This window comes from Anomaloglossus baeobatrachus, chromosome 5 (genome assembly GCF_048569485.1).
Source record: "Anomaloglossus baeobatrachus isolate aAnoBae1 chromosome 5, aAnoBae1.hap1, whole genome shotgun sequence".
Classification (NCBI taxonomy): domain Eukaryota; kingdom Metazoa; phylum Chordata; class Amphibia; order Anura; family Aromobatidae; genus Anomaloglossus; species Anomaloglossus baeobatrachus.
This window is the reverse complement of record NC_134357.1, coordinates 449,206,537-449,223,303: the sequence shown is the minus strand read 5'-3', so window position 1 is coordinate 449,223,303 and position 16,767 is coordinate 449,206,537. Positions and strand designations below refer to the sequence as shown.

The 16,767-nt window shown below is 50.3% G+C and overlaps 1 protein-coding gene across 2 annotated transcripts in view; it reads left to right on the top strand.

Annotated features, from left to right (window-relative positions):
- RAD21L1 (RAD21 cohesin complex component like 1) overlaps positions 1-16,767 on the top strand; it is a 102,003-nt gene that overhangs the window by 22,186 nt on the left and 63,050 nt on the right. For both annotated transcript variants that reach the window (XM_075350515.1, XM_075350514.1), the window contains exons 3-7: positions 899-1,028; positions 1,122-1,221; positions 1,687-1,790; positions 1,913-2,080; positions 13,051-13,146. In XM_075350515.1, coding sequence (XP_075206630.1) covers positions 899-1,028; positions 1,122-1,221; positions 1,687-1,790; positions 1,913-2,080; positions 13,051-13,146 — 598 coding nt within the window. The remainder of the gene's footprint in view (positions 1-898; positions 1,029-1,121; positions 1,222-1,686; positions 1,791-1,912; positions 2,081-13,050; positions 13,147-16,767) is intronic.

Here is a 16,767-nt window from a genome sequence, read left to right as displayed (position 1 = left end):
CATGACAGATTGGTAAAAAAGTTTGTAAAGTTGCCTGGCACTATGATAGAAGCCAAGAAAGGTCTTGTGTCGAAATGACACTAGGTGTCACTAGAAGCTACTAGAGACAGGGAAGTCAAACACGCCGGTGGTCAGAAGCCAGGAAGTCAGAAGGTACATAGGGAGCGGGCAGAGTCAGGGTCAGGGTACAAGCTAGAGGTTGGAAGCCAGGAAGTCAGATAAGGTACACAGGGAGCGAGCGGAGCCGAGGTCAGGGTACAAGCCGAAGGTCAGAAGCCAGGGGGATATCTTCAGAGTCTGGGGCACGAGCAGAGAAGGGTTACAAAGGTCCGGGGTAGGGAGGGATGATCAGAACAACAAAACTCATTGGAGCCAGAGAACTTACTGCAGAGCAGGAACTACCACTGGCAGCGTTTTGAGTGAAGTTGCTCTCTAATGAAGCCAAACACTCTCCCGGAACGAGGCGCCTGAGCACAGGCCCCTCCCTGCACCAGTGCAGGACCTGAAGGCTGAGAAGCAACCTGTGAGCTGGAGCATAATACAGAACATTGGCTCTACTGGAGAGCAGAGCACCACGGATCATGACAGAACTCTACTACTTCACAATAGCTTCTGCCAAGATCATAAATCTCTCTGCAGTTAGCTAATGGTGGTGGTAATGTTACAAGTCTAATCCAAGTCAACCCATTCCTGTCCCCCTGGACAGAATTAATATTTAATATGCAAGAGGAACAAACAATGAAAAAGAAGCAGTAAATTAATATTTACTTGTTTACTCATAGACACATTATAGTCATAGATGCAGGTAAGTATACCCAACATTCTGCGACCCCGATTGCCAAAGTTAGAAAAGTACTTTAACGGGAGTACTTTCATCCCATTTTATTTCATATAACAGGTCATCATCGCCCTCAGAACTTCCGGTCATTTACTCCTTGGAGTTGTCCGGATATACCACCGAAAAGCAAAATATCTTTTAGCCGACTGTAACGAAGCTTTACTCAATATGAAGCTTACATTTCGTCCAGGTGACTTGAACTCTTAGATTATAAAGAGTGAGAATTATTTTCCCACATTATGGTCAATAGCGTTAATTCTAAATGTTTTTGTCATTTTTACAGGAGCTCTGGATCTTACAGAAAATAACCAGGAAGCCAGTTACAATGCAATCACGCTCACTGAAGAGTTTCCAGACTTTGACATGCAGTTGCCTGATCTAAAGTATTGCATTTAATTTTTTAGTTAGTTTGTTTGTTTTTTCTCTCTCTGGGAAAATTGTAAATTTACAGGTAATATCAGCCAATTTCAGCTTGGCAACTTGCCCACTATAACTAACAGTAATTATAGCAAAATCTGTCCCCTTCATAGAGGTCAGCATCAAGTCCTGGGGCTGATGTGGACACAATATGAGTTTGATATTTTGCTACCTCTTTCTCTGGCAAGTGACGTTTAAAGGGCATCATAGGCTCTAAAGCAGCGTTCGCCAACCTGAAGCTCCTCAGTTCGTCTACAATTGCAACAATACCCAGCGTCCTAAAATATGTAGTTTCATTTCATCACAGCTAGAGAAATACAGATAGCACAACACTTACATTATCAGAACCAAATGTGTGTTTTACCTTTTTCTTTCTTTTTTTTTTTTGGGAGTCCTATTTACATATACGTGTTTCCAATATATTTTTACAGCTTAATCGATGTAGTTGATCATTTCACACTAAACCAAAGCCGAGTGGAGGACATCACAATTCCAGAGCATAGTGACGGAGCACTTACTCTTCATGGTGGCTTTGGTGAGCACATAGATTCGAGCGTAAATCAGACATGATTTATATATAGTGGGTCAATATTTATGACTTGTAGCAGCAACTGACGGTCTCACTTATATCTTGAATTTCATCATTGTTTCCGGCAGGAGATGGTCTAGACGTATTCAGACATGGCTCTTCAAGTGATCTGTCCTTTGAAGTTAGCACCCAAAGTGTTTTACCTGAACAGAGTTCTGCCTTCGTACCTGATGATACAAGAGATATTTTTGCCAATGACTTATTTGGAGATGAAGGAGCAACATCAGATTTTTTTGGTAAGAATATTTAGCTGGCCACACATAGGTTAGTTTGCCAATCTGCTCTGTGCTCCAAATATTTGCTATTATTTAGACACAGATTGTTCATTGTTTACATCAAATATAAAGTTATACTATTTTTTGTTTGTTTGTTTTTTTTTTTCCAAATGTTTTTATTAAATTTTTTCAATTTTTATAAACATAACAAAGACCTTCATGGTTACAAAAGAAGAACATTCCTCTGACAGAATAAAACATAATAGGGGATATTGCCCCAACTTAAAATTCCATACTGCTCTTTGGTAAGCGATCATACATGTTGAACCAAAACAAAGTTTCTCTATCGTTTCATTGGGGGACACAGGACCATGGGTTATGCTGCTGTCACTAGGAGGCTGACACTAAGTAAACAGAAAAAGTTAGCTCCTCCCCAGCAGTATAACCCCTGAGCCGGAGGCGGGCTCAATCAGTTTTTTTGCTTAGTGTCGTAGGAGGCTGATGTGGGCCGACTGGGCCCCCTTCAGCCACTTGTTTTTTTGCGTATATTTTTTCTTTTTTCTCTCGGCGACGCTCGTCGCTCTCATCTGTTGGATTTCTCTTTTTCTGCAGGTATCGTTTTCTCTACCTCAGCTCTCGCAGCCCGTGTGGGTACCACTCCCCTGGGTAGCAGAAGCTTGTTTCGTCGGGCCCTCTCCCCCGTCCAATTCCACGGTACCACTCCCGGGTTGGCACGCGGGGCTAATCCTTCCTGGGCACCCCCTATTCACCCTGCGGTATCACTCCAAAGGGTGCAAGGGGCATACAGCAGGGACTGGACCTCGCAGCGCGTTTGGATGATATCGGGCCCGCAGCGCTGCCTCACTACAGGGGGCTCCCTGCCCCCACCAGCGTCCATCTTCCTGCCTGTCTGCCTGCCTCATTCTCTTCTGCGGCCCGCAGCCAGCCCTCCGGTGTGCGGAGCGGACACAGGTGCAGAGCTCCACGCCTGCACACTGCCAGATGCGGCGCCGCCGACCAGGTAGGACACTCACCCTCCCTTCTCCCGGGCGGCTACAAGATATAGGCCCCGGTCTGGGCCTACTCACCGAGCACCCCGGCCTCGCCCCCACCCGGCGCTGGAGTCCACACAGGCAGGGCTCGGCCGGTGCCCGGACATCGCTGCCGCGCCGCCGCTCCCGCAGGTAGGACCCCCGGTCTCTACCTTCCCCTGCGCCGGCGGTTTCAAATTTAGGCCCCGGTCCGGGCCTACTCACCGGGCGCCCCGGCCGCGTCTCCATCCGGCGATGGAGTCCTTCTCCGCGCCTGCGGTGCTCGTCGCTGCCGTGCCGCCGCTCCTGCGGGTGGATCCGCCGGTCTCTGTTTTCCCCTGCGCCGGCTGCCTCAAAATTTAGGCCCCGGCTTCGGCCCTGTCTCCGGCGTCCCAGGCCCGCCCCCCGCCGCATCGCTATTGGCCGCCGGCCGCTCCGTCTCCGCCCTCCGCTCAGCCCCAGGCATCACAGTGGGGGCGGTGGTTGCGTTTTCCCGCTCTCCTGGGCCCACCTCCAGCCTCCTCAGCGTTCATTAAAAAAAAAAAAAAAAAAAAAAAAAAGTGATTATGGCAAACTCCTGGTATGCGGTTTACTGACGCTGCAGCAGCCCGTATATCAGGGGAAGATAAACCCTAGTTTCCATGATGATTAAATACAGTGGGGTTTTTTATCAGGGCTTGCGTTTTGTACATTATACATTAACCTCTTCTGGTACTTTTTTCGGGTTTTTTTGCATCAGGACACATCCCAATAGGGTTAGTCTAAGAGCTCTCAGAGCTGAGTTTTTTAATTATTTGGGACCGGTAGCTCAAGTTTGCGGTTCCCTTAATGGTAATTTCCCGCACATAATGGCAGATTAGTGTTGACAGCTACCGCAGCCCCTGGCACCGCACGCCCCTGTGTCTCGCCCCTGCCGGCTGGTTAACGCCCTGTCTCAGGCCATATATTCCCTCGCTGACGTCCCTCGGGTTCGTGCGCATGCGCTGCGTCCCCCGCCGACGCTTGGTCATACCATCCACAAGACGGCGCCATTCCCTCGGGGAGACAAGTCCCGTACCAGGGACCTTTTTCCTAGGCTGGAAGCGGACCTGCCAGGTCTCGTCTTTCGTGGCCCCCCAGTTTTCCACCTTATTCCCCAGGTCCAGACTGCCCTTCCTACGGTAGTCTTACGACCTCTCGGGTGTTGGCCCAGGCTTTCCATCTCCGCTGGACTCCGAGCAGGACCTAGATGTTTTGGCGCAGGACGCATTAGTATGCTAGAAACGGTGAGTCAAGCCGTAAGGCTACGGACAGCCCCTCTTCTCTCCGTGCACCCAGGTCTCCTTTAGGGCGTTGGGAGCAGACCCTTGATGTGCTCGGGGGACATCCAGAGTTCGCCGAGTTACCGCGTGTTCACGGACAACTACCAGACACGACGTTTGCCTGCGGTAAGCCATGTCATTGTTTTTTTTTCCCTTCTCCAAAGGGGTTTTCGGAAAGTATGGCCAGGCTACACTGGAGTCTTGGATTGATTACAGACATCTACCAGACACGCCGTTTACCACCGGTAAGTCGTGTGTTTTTGGCATTATCATTCCCCCGAAGGGCTCTGGAGAGAGGGGGCAGTCACCTTGCAGAGACGAAGACGGCAGGCCCCTTCGTTTTCAGTGGAATACAGTTCGCCGTGTGACTGTGTTAGCACGGATAATCCCAGGCCTCGATTTCTACCAATGGTAAGTCCTTTTATTGTCATTACCCCTTATAAAAAGGGGCTCCAAGAGGAAGGGGCACCCCACCCTGTGGTCGACCCGCCTGTGTTCCTCCGGGTTTCTCGTCCCGAACGTGGCGTCCCTCAGAGAATCAGCGGACTCCATACGCAGCGGACCAAGTTCCACCTATCCCGTCCCAGGACTGGTTATCATCTTCAGTGAGTACCCTCTACCATCAGTGTGTCCACCTGTCGAGACCTCTGACTCGGGATCAGGAACGCAGATTTGACATCTAGGAGGTCACTGACTTCCCTTCCGACTTTAGGGAACGCCACTCTGAAGATAGGCGACTCCAGTGGCCCCACTTGGCTACGTCAGAGTAGAGTACTTCTCTACCCTAGACTACGTAAGGGAAGGATTCATCCTTTTCCCTGCATCGACCCAGCTGCATCAGGATCGTCCCCTCACACTAGGTCCCAGCCCGTTCACGCCGCACCCGTCAGGAAGCCTCTATCCCTCCAACAGCCCCTCCACCTTGAGTGGCAGTGGACCGTTCCAGTTTTTTATCAGAGCGCTTGCAGGGATCACTGTCCCTGCGCACCCTACTCTACAGGGCTGCTAGGTTCTCTACGCCCAAGTACGGCCGGGAGGCCCAGAGTTCTCCCTTCAAGGATCCTTGCTTGGGGTTTAGACCGTCATATTCACTTTTCGCTACTAGCGCAGCTGAGATACCGGAAGGAGTCCTACCAGACCCCGGCTCGGTCCATCATCCCTTGGGCACGTTTTTTTCGAGCCCGTTCAGGGGTAGCTACTCCTCACGCAGGAATAGTTTTTTCCTTCCTGGCACAGAGTCCCGCGTACCCTTGCCACCCGCTCCCGTTTTGGCTATGCGAGCCCTCGGCAGTCTGTGGCGGTGATAGCGACGGTGCACGTACCAGATTCATCCCTTACTCTCCAGTGGACCACACTGAAGATCGGAGACAAAGAGGGTTCCGTCTTCGCGGGTGATCCGCCAATCTCCTCATAGCGGACCAGTCTTCGAAACCGTCCCTTGGGAAGCTTCCCTTCCCTCCTCTGGAGGATATTATCAACCGTCACCAGTCTCCCGTGCTAGGGTAGGCTGCCCCCACCATTCCTCGGCACGGTCCCGAGGGACAGCCCTAGAGCGTTGTCTCCCCTTCAATATTCCGGAAGCCAGAGCCATCCTGTTAGCACGGCTTCAATTTCTTCTCTGGGTCGGGGTTTGCCACAGCGGCGACGTGCATCATCCACCAGGTAGACGCAGAGAGTTCATGGCAAGGGAAGAGGCCAAGAAAATCTTGCCCGGGGACGGGTCCCTTAACTCGCTGACCTCGGCAGTACATCCCTAGCATGGACGTTTTAGACGGCCGATTTTTTTCGGTAGGAAAGACCTCCCTTAGGAAAAGGGCTCCTCAACAGGGGAGTCACCAGTCAGTTCCCGGGCGAGGGAAGACCTCCAGTCGTGGACCTATTGTTCTCCCGTTCCAGCTTCAAGTCAATGGTACGTCGAGTGTACCACCTGCTCTGGACTAGGTGACGACGCCCTCGACCGGTCGGGTAGCCTTTTCAGGTTCTCCTGCATCTTCCCGCAGTTTCCCATGGTCTCGAGGGTTCTCAGGATGGACCAAGGCAACGATGCCTCTGGAGTGTCCCAGGCGAGCATAGTTCGCATAGCCTACTCAACTCCTCACGGAGGCCCCGGGGCTCCTTCCCGACCGCCAAGTTCTCCGTGTCGGGGCCCCTCTCTTCTACCAGGACTCAAAGTCCCAAGTTCGACGGCCACGCCAGTGGATCCCGGGCTCTGCCTCGGTCAGGTCTGTTGACAAGAGGATTACAGACAACATTGAGGGCCGGGAATCCAGTTTCCTCCAGGATTTATTTCCACTAGGAAAGAGCTTCCCGGTGGGTGAGGACCACATCTTCCCTCCTTCTTGCTGGCATTCTTCCAGTCAGATCCGAATGCGGCCCTCTCGCGCGTCCGTGTTTCGGCCAGGTGTCGGCCCGTTTCGCTTCGGTGTGTTCAGAGTTTTTTTCACTTCCCGTCCTCCAATCAGGGCCTTCGCTCAGAGAAGCGTCCATCTGGCTCGGCTGTTTCATCGTTCGCTAAAAACGTGGGTCCTTATTCCAGTGAGGGGTTCGTTCAAGGTAACCCTTTTTGCCCGGCTCCACCTGTTTTTGTTAGGTGGGCTCCTCGTGGACATCTTGTTGTTACAGACAGCATCGGGGCGGACAGCCCTCTTGTCGCTCTTTCCCCCCTTTTTTGTTTTCCAGCTCCTCCAGCAGGACAAGGGGAGGCTCCGGCCAGAACTCTTCGTTCCTGTCCAGGGCAGCTCGCTGATTCCTTCCAGAAGATGTGTTTAGTTTTTGGTTTTCGGTTCTAGTCTCCTCTCTCAGCCGGAAAGGGGCCTAGTTCGTTCCAGAACTGGTACGAGCCCTCAGTCTTACATGTCTGCAGGACACCCCTTTCGGTTACACCGACACCCAGTCCACCACGCCACCCGTTCCCAAGGGGCGCATGCCGGCGCCAGAGGCCAGAATTGTCACATGGATCCATTCCTCCATAGGTGAAGACTTTCGCTTGAAGGGCGGACTTCCGCCACGGGCTACCGAGCAAGGGGTACCCTTTGGACGATTGGACTCCAGATGTCGACCGTCCAGGTTCCCTGGGCCGCCACCCGATCTAGTCGGCATACCTTTACTAGTTTTTACCAGGGTCACACCCAGGCTTCGACAGCGGCCAGTCTTGGAGTAAGGTCTGCGGGTGGCAGTGGCACACCTGTCACAACGTAGGTGCTTGTACGTCTGGCGCGAGCCCGACAGGGGGAAGCGGTTGCCTTCCTGTCTCCGGTGATGGTTTCTCTTCCCACCCAGGGACTGCTTTTGGACGTCCCATGGTCCTGTGTCCCCCAATGAAACGATAGAGAAAGAAGGATTTTTGTGTACTCACCGTAAAATCTCTTTCTCTGAGTCTTCATTGGGGGACACAGCACCCACCCTGCTTGTGTTATTGGTTATATATATTACCTGTCGGTTGCATCAGTGGCCATTTCCCCAGGCCACTAGTCACACGATTACTGGTCATAGTTTTTAACTTGTTTTATCCAGGATTGTTTGATTCTCCTCCTACTGCTTGTGCACTAAACTGATTGAGCCCGCCTCCGGCTCAGGGGTTATACTGCTGGGGAGGAGCTAACTTTTTCTGTTTACTTAGTGTCAGCCTCCTAGTGACAGCAGCATAACCCATGGTCCTGTGTCCCCCAATGAAGACTCAGAGAAAGAGATTTTACGGTGAGTACACAAAAATCCTTCTTTTTATGAAATAGCATAGACAATACAGGTCATTTAGGTCGTTAAAACCCGTGTCAACCCTAGGTATTTCTGAAGTTGCTGACGTGTCCCGATATACCCTTATCTGCTCATCTTCTCCGCTCTCCACAACCCACTACTGGATGATTCTTAATTTACCCAAGTTGTCTTGGATATCATTCAAGAGATACCACTCTGAGTGTGTAAAAGGTGTCATCACATTATTTATTTCTCCCGGGGTAAATTGGCGTTCAATAAAGTTTCTCTATCTCCCAAAAAACTTGCCTGTCAACCTGCCTTTGTCCCTTTCCGCTGCCATTTTTTCTAGTCTCAATAGGTTATGTAATTCGCCAATGACTTCCTTCATGGATGGGCTCTCTCTGTGTATCCAGTGTTTTAAAATACATCGTTTGGCTATCATGGCTATGTCATATAGTATTGCAAAATTTTTCTGTCCCTGCGTCTCCGAACCCCCTCTTACTCCTTTCTCAAAGGAGTGAAAAATCTACACCATTAACTCTAAATCACTAGAAATTCCCCATGTTGCTCTAACAAATGCCCTAACTTGATTCCAAAACCCCTGAATTTTCTTACATTCCCATAATCCATGTAACATATCTGTTTTCTCTTCTTGACACTTAGGACATCGCATATCTCTTCCTGGTATATTGAATCCCAAGATAGCCCTATGTAAGATTCTAAATTGAGTGTCCCTCCATCTCTCATTAGTGACATGTTTCCGCACTTGTACCCAACCCTTCAATATGGTGCCCACCACTTCTTGTCCTTTCAATTGTTTCCCCCAAGCTGTTAGGGTACGGCTATCTTCCCTAGATATAAGCACCCCCCGAAATATTCGGTAGATATGAGAGACATTGACACTTGCTACATCACCGTCCATAAGATATAACAGTTTCGCCATAATACTTATAACACCAAGGAGGCCACTGGTGGGGACCCTCTAGGGCAGGAGCCTACTCCAGGAAACATACATAATAGGAGGACAAAGGAGATCAGGCAACAATGTGCATGTAAAAAATTCAATTTTATTAGATAAAATCGCATAAAGTCAACTGGTACAAAAAACACATAATAAAGACAAGTCAAGCCTGAATGTGGGAATATAGAAAAAGTGGTAAGAAGTGTGGGCAAACCGATGCCGCACAACCTGCCCGTGTACAATACAGGGGTAAATGTGTATGGAGTACGGAGGGCGGCAGGGAACAGAAAGCCTGCTGTGTACGGCGCACGCGCGGGACCACAGGGCGCGTCACTATGGTACCCGGGCGTGCGCACCAGTCAGGCTCGCTCCCAGCAGCCGCCCGCAGTCAGCACGCCAAAGGACGCGCAACATCACAGTCCGGTGACCGTAAGAGACGTACGCTGGCGGTCATACAATATATAAATATTACAATAAGTAAGATGAGACAAGGATTTCAGTTGTAAGACCACCAATGACACAATGGGGCCAATGTATAGTAGAAGGGTATTCTTGTCCAAAAGAAGGAAAGATAAAAAGGGACCTAAAAGAGGCAAAAAATAAAATGGGAAAAGTAAATAACAGGTAAAAACAAACACAGTTAAAATAAGGAAGCCCACCTTAGACCAGTTATACAAACTATATATAACCTGTGTCACACACTACATGTGTGGCACAGGGGACCGAGGGAAAAAGTAATTTACTAAGGCAGTGGAATATAAAAACTCCACTCCACAGTCTATCCAATAAGACATGCATGGATGGATGTAAAGAAGAAGAAAAGCATCATAGAAATGGAGCATAACTGACCACTTCATTTAAACCAAAGGGCACGAGGGTGTTCAGGGAGACAATCCACCTCGACTCCCGCTGAGCGAGAATCTTGCGTAGATTGCCGCCCCGAACACCCCCGTGGATGACATCAATGCCCCTGATCTGTAAGGATTTGGGGCTACAGTTATGGACAGCTCTAAAGTGGCGGGGCAATGTTTTCAGCAAAGTGGTGTCCTCCACTGAGGCAGCCGCAAGAATGTCTCTCACGTGCTCCCTGACCCTAATGCGGAGCTCACGGGACGTGAGCCCAACATAGATCAGGGAGCACGAGCATGTGGCGTAGTAAACCACGTGTGTGGTACTGCATGTAATATAATCATTGATGGAGAACACCTTTTTACCATCCGAAGAGGCAAATGTAGGTGCCCTGATGATATTGCCACATGCGGCACAATGGCCGCATGGGAAGCAGCCCCAGAGGGGACCCCTAGACCCAAAATGATTTTGTCTAGGGGGAATGTAATGGCTCCTGACGAGAAGATCCCCCAGGTTCTTCGCCCGTCTAGCCGTCATGAGGGGTCTCCTAGGAAGCACTCCGGCCAAGGTAGACTCGGTAAACAATACCGGCCAGTGCCTCTCAAGGATTCCCCTCACCATGTCCCATTCATGATTAAATGTCCCAATAAACCGGATCTCACTGTCCATGGTTGGCCGACGTTGTTTGTATTGGAGAAGATGTTCTCTGGGGGTATTTTTTGCACACAAATAGCCTTTTTTGATACATCTATTGCTATACCCCCTCGCTCTAAACCTGCATCGGAGATCGGACGACTGGCTTTCAAAGGTGGAAGAAGTAGAGCAGATCCGCTTCATCCTCAAGAACTGTCAGGTCGGGATGGCGCGTATGGTTGACATGGTATGACCCGAGGATGCGTGTAGGAGGGCATTCACCGACGTGTCCTTGCGGAAGACGTCGGTTTGAATGCCCCCCAACACATCCACATAAATATTAATATCCAAAAAATCCAGCTGCGTTTTACTGGATCTGTATGTCAGTTTGATATTAAGAAAATTGGAATTAAGGTCATCCATGAACTGGTTGAGCTGCCCGACGGTGCCCTGCCGACGGTTTGTATAAGTGGTCTAAGGTGGGCTTCCTTATTTTAACTGTGTTTGTTTTTACCTGTTATTTACTTTTCCCATTTTATTTTTCCCTCTTTTAGGTCCCTTTTTTATCTTTCCTTCTTTTGGACAAGAATACCCTTCTACTATACATTGGCCCCATTGTGTCATTGGTGGTCTTACAACTGAAATCCTTGTCTCATCTTACTTATTGTAATATTTATATATTGTATGACCGCCAGCGAACGTCTCTTACGGTCACCGGACTGTGATGTTGCGCGTCCTTTGGCGTGCTGACTGCGGGCGGCTGCTGGGAGCGAGCCTGACTGGTGCGCGCGCCCGGGTACCATAGTGACGCGTCCTGTGGTCCCGCGCGTGCGCCGTACACATCAGGCTTTCTGTTCCCTGCCGCCCTCCGTACTCCGGCGCCGGCGCATGCGCAGTGTAAACATCGCAATCAGGCTGATTATATACACTTGCTGGCCCCTAAATAAAAATGGTGCATACACGTAGCATCAACACCTCCTTTCGATAAAGGCATAGGCGAAACAGCTGTCAAGGAGGCTCCCTGCCTCTACAACCTGCCCTGCCACACTACTCAGGTATTGTCTACTTGCCCTGCCTTCCTGCATGCTGGGCCACCCATGCTGGGATGAACCCACTGTGCATATTTATGCTGGGATACGTTTTTCTTTCTTTATCCTAGCCTGGGTGTCCCTGCGGCATAGTGCCATCACTGTTATGGTGTGCCTGTATGGAGAAAGTACATCCTGACATTTGTCTTTCAAACTTATGATACTGACATATAGCACGTTGCTGCATGTTTGTTTTTTCTCCATGGGGTTGTCACCTTGTCACTGAATCACCATGCTACATAACTTTGGAATGTGACGGCCTCATACACATTTACCCCTGTATTGTACAGGGGCAGGTTGTGCGGCATCGGTTTGCCCACACTTCTTACCACTTTTTCTATATTCCCACATTCAGGCTTGACTTGTCTTTATTATGTGTTTTTTGTACCAGTTGACTTTATGCGATTTTATCTAATAAAATTGAATTTTTTACATGCACATTGTTGCCTGATCTCCTTTGTCCTCCTATTATGTATCACCTTCCATAAGTTCATCAATCAAACTTCTGTTCAGTTCCCTTCCAAGCTCACTCAAATCTCCAAGCACCCCAAATTTTAATTGTTCATATTGGATAATATGCGAGCTATTGAGGTCATACTTATCTAGCACTTCTTTGCCTGTCATCCACCTTCTCTCCTCCACATTCATAACGTCTTTCACCCACCTAATGCCCTTCTCTTTCCATCTAATAAACAGCTTGTTTTCTCTTCCCAAGGGGAAGTTTGGAGATGCCCAAGGGTTCAAGTACTTAGACACTTTCCATGAAAGACTCAGTTTCTTTCTCACTGATTTCCAGGTTAACATAGTGTCTCGGAATATGGTTGAGCTCCTTATGTGCCTTTCCACCTTGGACAGTGGAGAGTGTAGAATGGACGTCAAATCCCATGGTGATGCATACTTAGCTTCCATACCGTAGTCTGAGTGCCTACTCATCCCTCTCATCCAATCCAACACATGCCTCATTATACACACCAGATTATATCCCCGAACATCTGGGAAGCTAAGTCCTCCCTCCTCCGCTGACTTCATCAGTGTACGCAATTTTATTCTGGGTTTCTTTCCCCTCCATACAAAATCCGCATACGCAGAGTTCAGTCTATTCACATCCTTTAGTTTTAGTAATAACGGGATTGTCTGGAATGGATATAGTAATCTAGGAAAGCTCATCATTTTTATCAGGTGACATCTTGCCAGAACTGGTAGAGGCAGACCCTTCCATCCCTTAATTTGTGTTATAATTTTCCTTATGAACGGTCCGTAATTTAGCTCGTAGATCGATTCCATCGTTCTCCCTATATGTATTCCCAGGTATTTAATTGAAGTCTGTGCTATATGGATGCCACAGAAACAACCCTCCCTTGCGTCTCCCCCTGTTGGTCCTTGAGGCCCCCTCAGAAACATGATCTCGCACTTTTTTTGTTTGTTTTTTATTTAGATAACAACCAGCTTTTTGATGAATCCTATGAACTAAGTGTAAACAAAGATATAGGCCAAGATGTAATGCTTCCTCCAGAAGATCAGCCACCAGAGGGTAAGCGCTCTGCTTAGAATTAGAAAATGGGAACACTTGATGAATCATTCTGGCTACCTTATTGGTATTCAGCATTTGCTTATTAGAATTAATAATTTAGTAGTTGTATAACAGCCAATGTATCATTGCTGAACTTTTGCTGTGCAAAGGGTGTCAACATTACTGTTAGAGGAACGTATTGAAAAAAATGCAAACAGAGGGCTTTCATGTGTATGTGCATATAACATTTTTTTCAAGCCAAAACCTACCAGAAAAAGTGATAATTAACATTAAAAAAATGAATTTCTTTGTCGCTCCATTGGGAGACCCAGACAATTGGGTGTATAGGCTATGCCTCCGGAGGCCGCACAAAGTATTACACTAAAAGTGTAAAGCCCCTCCCCTTCTGCCTATACACCCCCCGTGCTCCCACGGGCTCCTCAGTTTTTATGCTTTGTGCGAAGGAGGCAGACATGCACGCACAGCTCCATAGATTGGTCAGCAGCAGCTGCTGACTATGTCGGATGGAAGAAAAGTGGGCCCAGCTCCCTTCTCACCCCACTCTTGTCGGCGGTGTTGTTAAGGTTGAGGTATCCATTGCGGGTACGGAGGCTGGAGCCCACATGCTGTTTTCCTTCCCCATCCCCCTTAGGGCTCTGGGTGAAGTGGGATCCTATCGGTCTCCAGGCACTGAGACCGTGCTTCATCCACAACTCCTGGGAGCCTGCTGGATAGGAGCCGGGTATCGTTCAGGGACATGGCCCTGCTACTTGGAGGTACTCTGTGTCCCCGTGGGGACCGAGCACAGCAACACTCCAGCATTGCTGGGTGTGCTAGTGCACCGGGGACCGCGGCGCTGACCGGGTTAAATGTGCCATTACACACTCAGCGTCGCTGAGTGTGTTTATGTAGGGGGACTACCGCGCTGACCGCCGCCGCCATGTTTAACACTGAGGCGCGGCTGGGACTTGTAGTGCGCCGGGGACTTCCGCGCGGCCGCGCTTTTACGGCGGCCACGCTTATTACTCGAGTCCCCGGCTTTTGCGGCCTAGTCTTTCTTCCTCCCGCCCACAGCCCTGACAAGCAGGGGAAGGGCGGGACGCTGTACAGACGAGCAGCAATGAGGGCTGGAGAATGCTTTGCATACTCCACCCCCCTCACTGTGCACTGTGGGGCACCAGTTCCCGCACTTTCTGGGTCACGCCCACGGCTCCCTCCTCTCCTCAGGACGCCGGCAGCCATTCCTGTCAGCTCCTCGGACGCTGCAGAGGGGGACAAATTCTGGGAGACCCAGGCAGGGATTCTGGTGGCCTCACAACTGCTTTAAGCGGGTGGTAAGCAGCACCTGTGGTGCTAGCCCCATTGTGCAGAAGTGTAATTATATGTTTATGGTATATACTTTACACTGTATAGTGCACAGTTGTTTTCTGGCTATATACTCTATTGTGTTGCTCAGGGAAGACAATAGCATGGCGCCCACAAAAGGCAGGGGTGCCAAAACACAGGCTTACTATGCTGCCTGCGCCGCATGTACGACGCCGCTACCGGCAGGTTCCACTGACCCTCATTGTGTGCACTGCTCGGCCCCTACTGCACTTGCTCAGCCGGAGCCTCTGCTAAGAGGGGCCCAGGGGGAGCCACCTGCTGACACTCTCCAGGTGACAGGGACGGAGTTTGCAGTCTTTACAGATAAACTCTCTGAAACTATGGCTAAGATACTAGAAGCCTTGCAGTCCAGACCGGTATCTCAGCACAGGGACTCTGCTGAGTCATTGTTCCCTGGCCCCCCTCAGTTGGACCAACAATGTCCCCCCGGGGTATCTCATAGATCCCAGGCTGGGGGCTCTGACACGGACCCCAGCCCCAGACCGATTAAGCGAGCTCGCTTGGAAATTCCCTCGACATCATCATGTTGTTCAGGGTCTCAGCGAGGGGAATCTCTGGTTGATGACGCGGAGACAGCTGATCAGGATTCTGATCCTGAGGCCGCTCTCAATCTTGATACTCCGGACGGGGACGCCATAGTGAACGATCTTATTGCGTCCATCAATCGAATGTTGGATATTTCTCCCTCAGCTCCTCCGGTGGAGGAGTCAGCTTCTCAGCAGGAGAAATTCCGTTTCAGGTTTCCCAAGCGTACACCGAGTATGTTTCTGGACCACTCTGATTTCAGAGAGGCAGTCCAGAATCACCATGATTGTCCAGATAAGCGTTTTTCTAAGCGCCTTAAGGATACATGTTATCCCTTTCCCCCTGACGTGGTCAAAGGTTGGACTCAGTGTCCCAAGGTGGATCCTCCAATCTCCAGACTGGCGGCTAGATCCATACTTGCAGTTGAAGATGGGGCTTCACTCAAAGATGCCACTGACAGGCAGATGGAGCTCTGGTTGAAATCCATCTATGAAGCTATCGGCGCTTCTTTTGCCCCAGCATTCGCAGCCGTATGGGCGCTACAAGCTATATCAGCAGGTCAAGCGCAAATTGACGCAGCCACACGCACTTCCGCGCCGCAGGTGGCGTCCATAACCGCTCAGACGTCAGCAATGGCGTCTTACGCTATTAATGCTGTCCTGGACTCTGCGAGCCGTACGGCGGTTGCATCCGCCAATTCGGTGGTACTCCGCAGGGCCTTGTGGCTACGGGAATGGAAGGCAGATTCTGCTTCCAAAAAGCGCTTAACTAGTTTGCCAATTTCTGGCGACCGATTGTTTGGCGAGCGTTTGGATGAAATCATCAAACAATCCAAGGGAAAGGATACATCCTTACCCCAGCCCAAACCGAACATACCCCAACAGAGGAGGGGGCAGGCGAGGTTTCGGTCCTTTCGGGGCGCGGGCAGGTCCCAATTCCCCTCGTCCAAAAGGCCTCAGAAAGATCAAAGGAACTCTGATTCATGGCGGTCTAAGTCACGTCCTAAAAAGACCACAGGAGGTGCCGCTACCAAAGCGGCTTCCTCATGACTTTCGGCCTCCGCAATCTGCATCCTCGGTCGGTGGCAGGCTCTCCCGCTTTTGCGACACCTGGCTGCCACGGGTAAAAGACCGCTGGGTGAGAGACATTCTGTCTCACGGTTACAAGATAGAGTTCACCTCTCGTCCCCCGACTCGATTCTTCAGGTCATCCCCGCCTCCCGAGCGAGCCGAGGCTCTTCTGCAGGCGCTGGGCACTCTGAAGGCAGAAGGAGTGGTGGTCCCTGTTCCTCTTCAGCAACAGGGTCACGGTTTTTACTCCAACCTGTTTGTGGTCCCAAAGAAGGACGGGTCTTTCCGTCCTGTCCTGGACCTGAAACTGCTCAACAAACACGTAAAGACCAGGCGGTTCCGGATGGAATCCCTCCGCTCCGTCATCGCCTCAATGTCCCAGGGAGATTTCCTTGCATCGATCGATATCAAAGATGCTTATCTCCACGTACCGATTGCTCCAGAGCACCAGCGCTTCTTGCGCTTCGCCATAGGAGACGAACACCTGCAGTTCGTGGCACTGCCGTTCGGCCTGGCAACAGCCCCACGGGTTTTCACCAAGGTTATGGCTACTGTAGTAGCGGTCCTCCACTCTCAGGGTCATTCGGTGATCCCTTACTTGGATGATCTCCTGATCAAGGCACCCTCTCAAGAGGCATGCCAACACAGCCTCGACGCTACT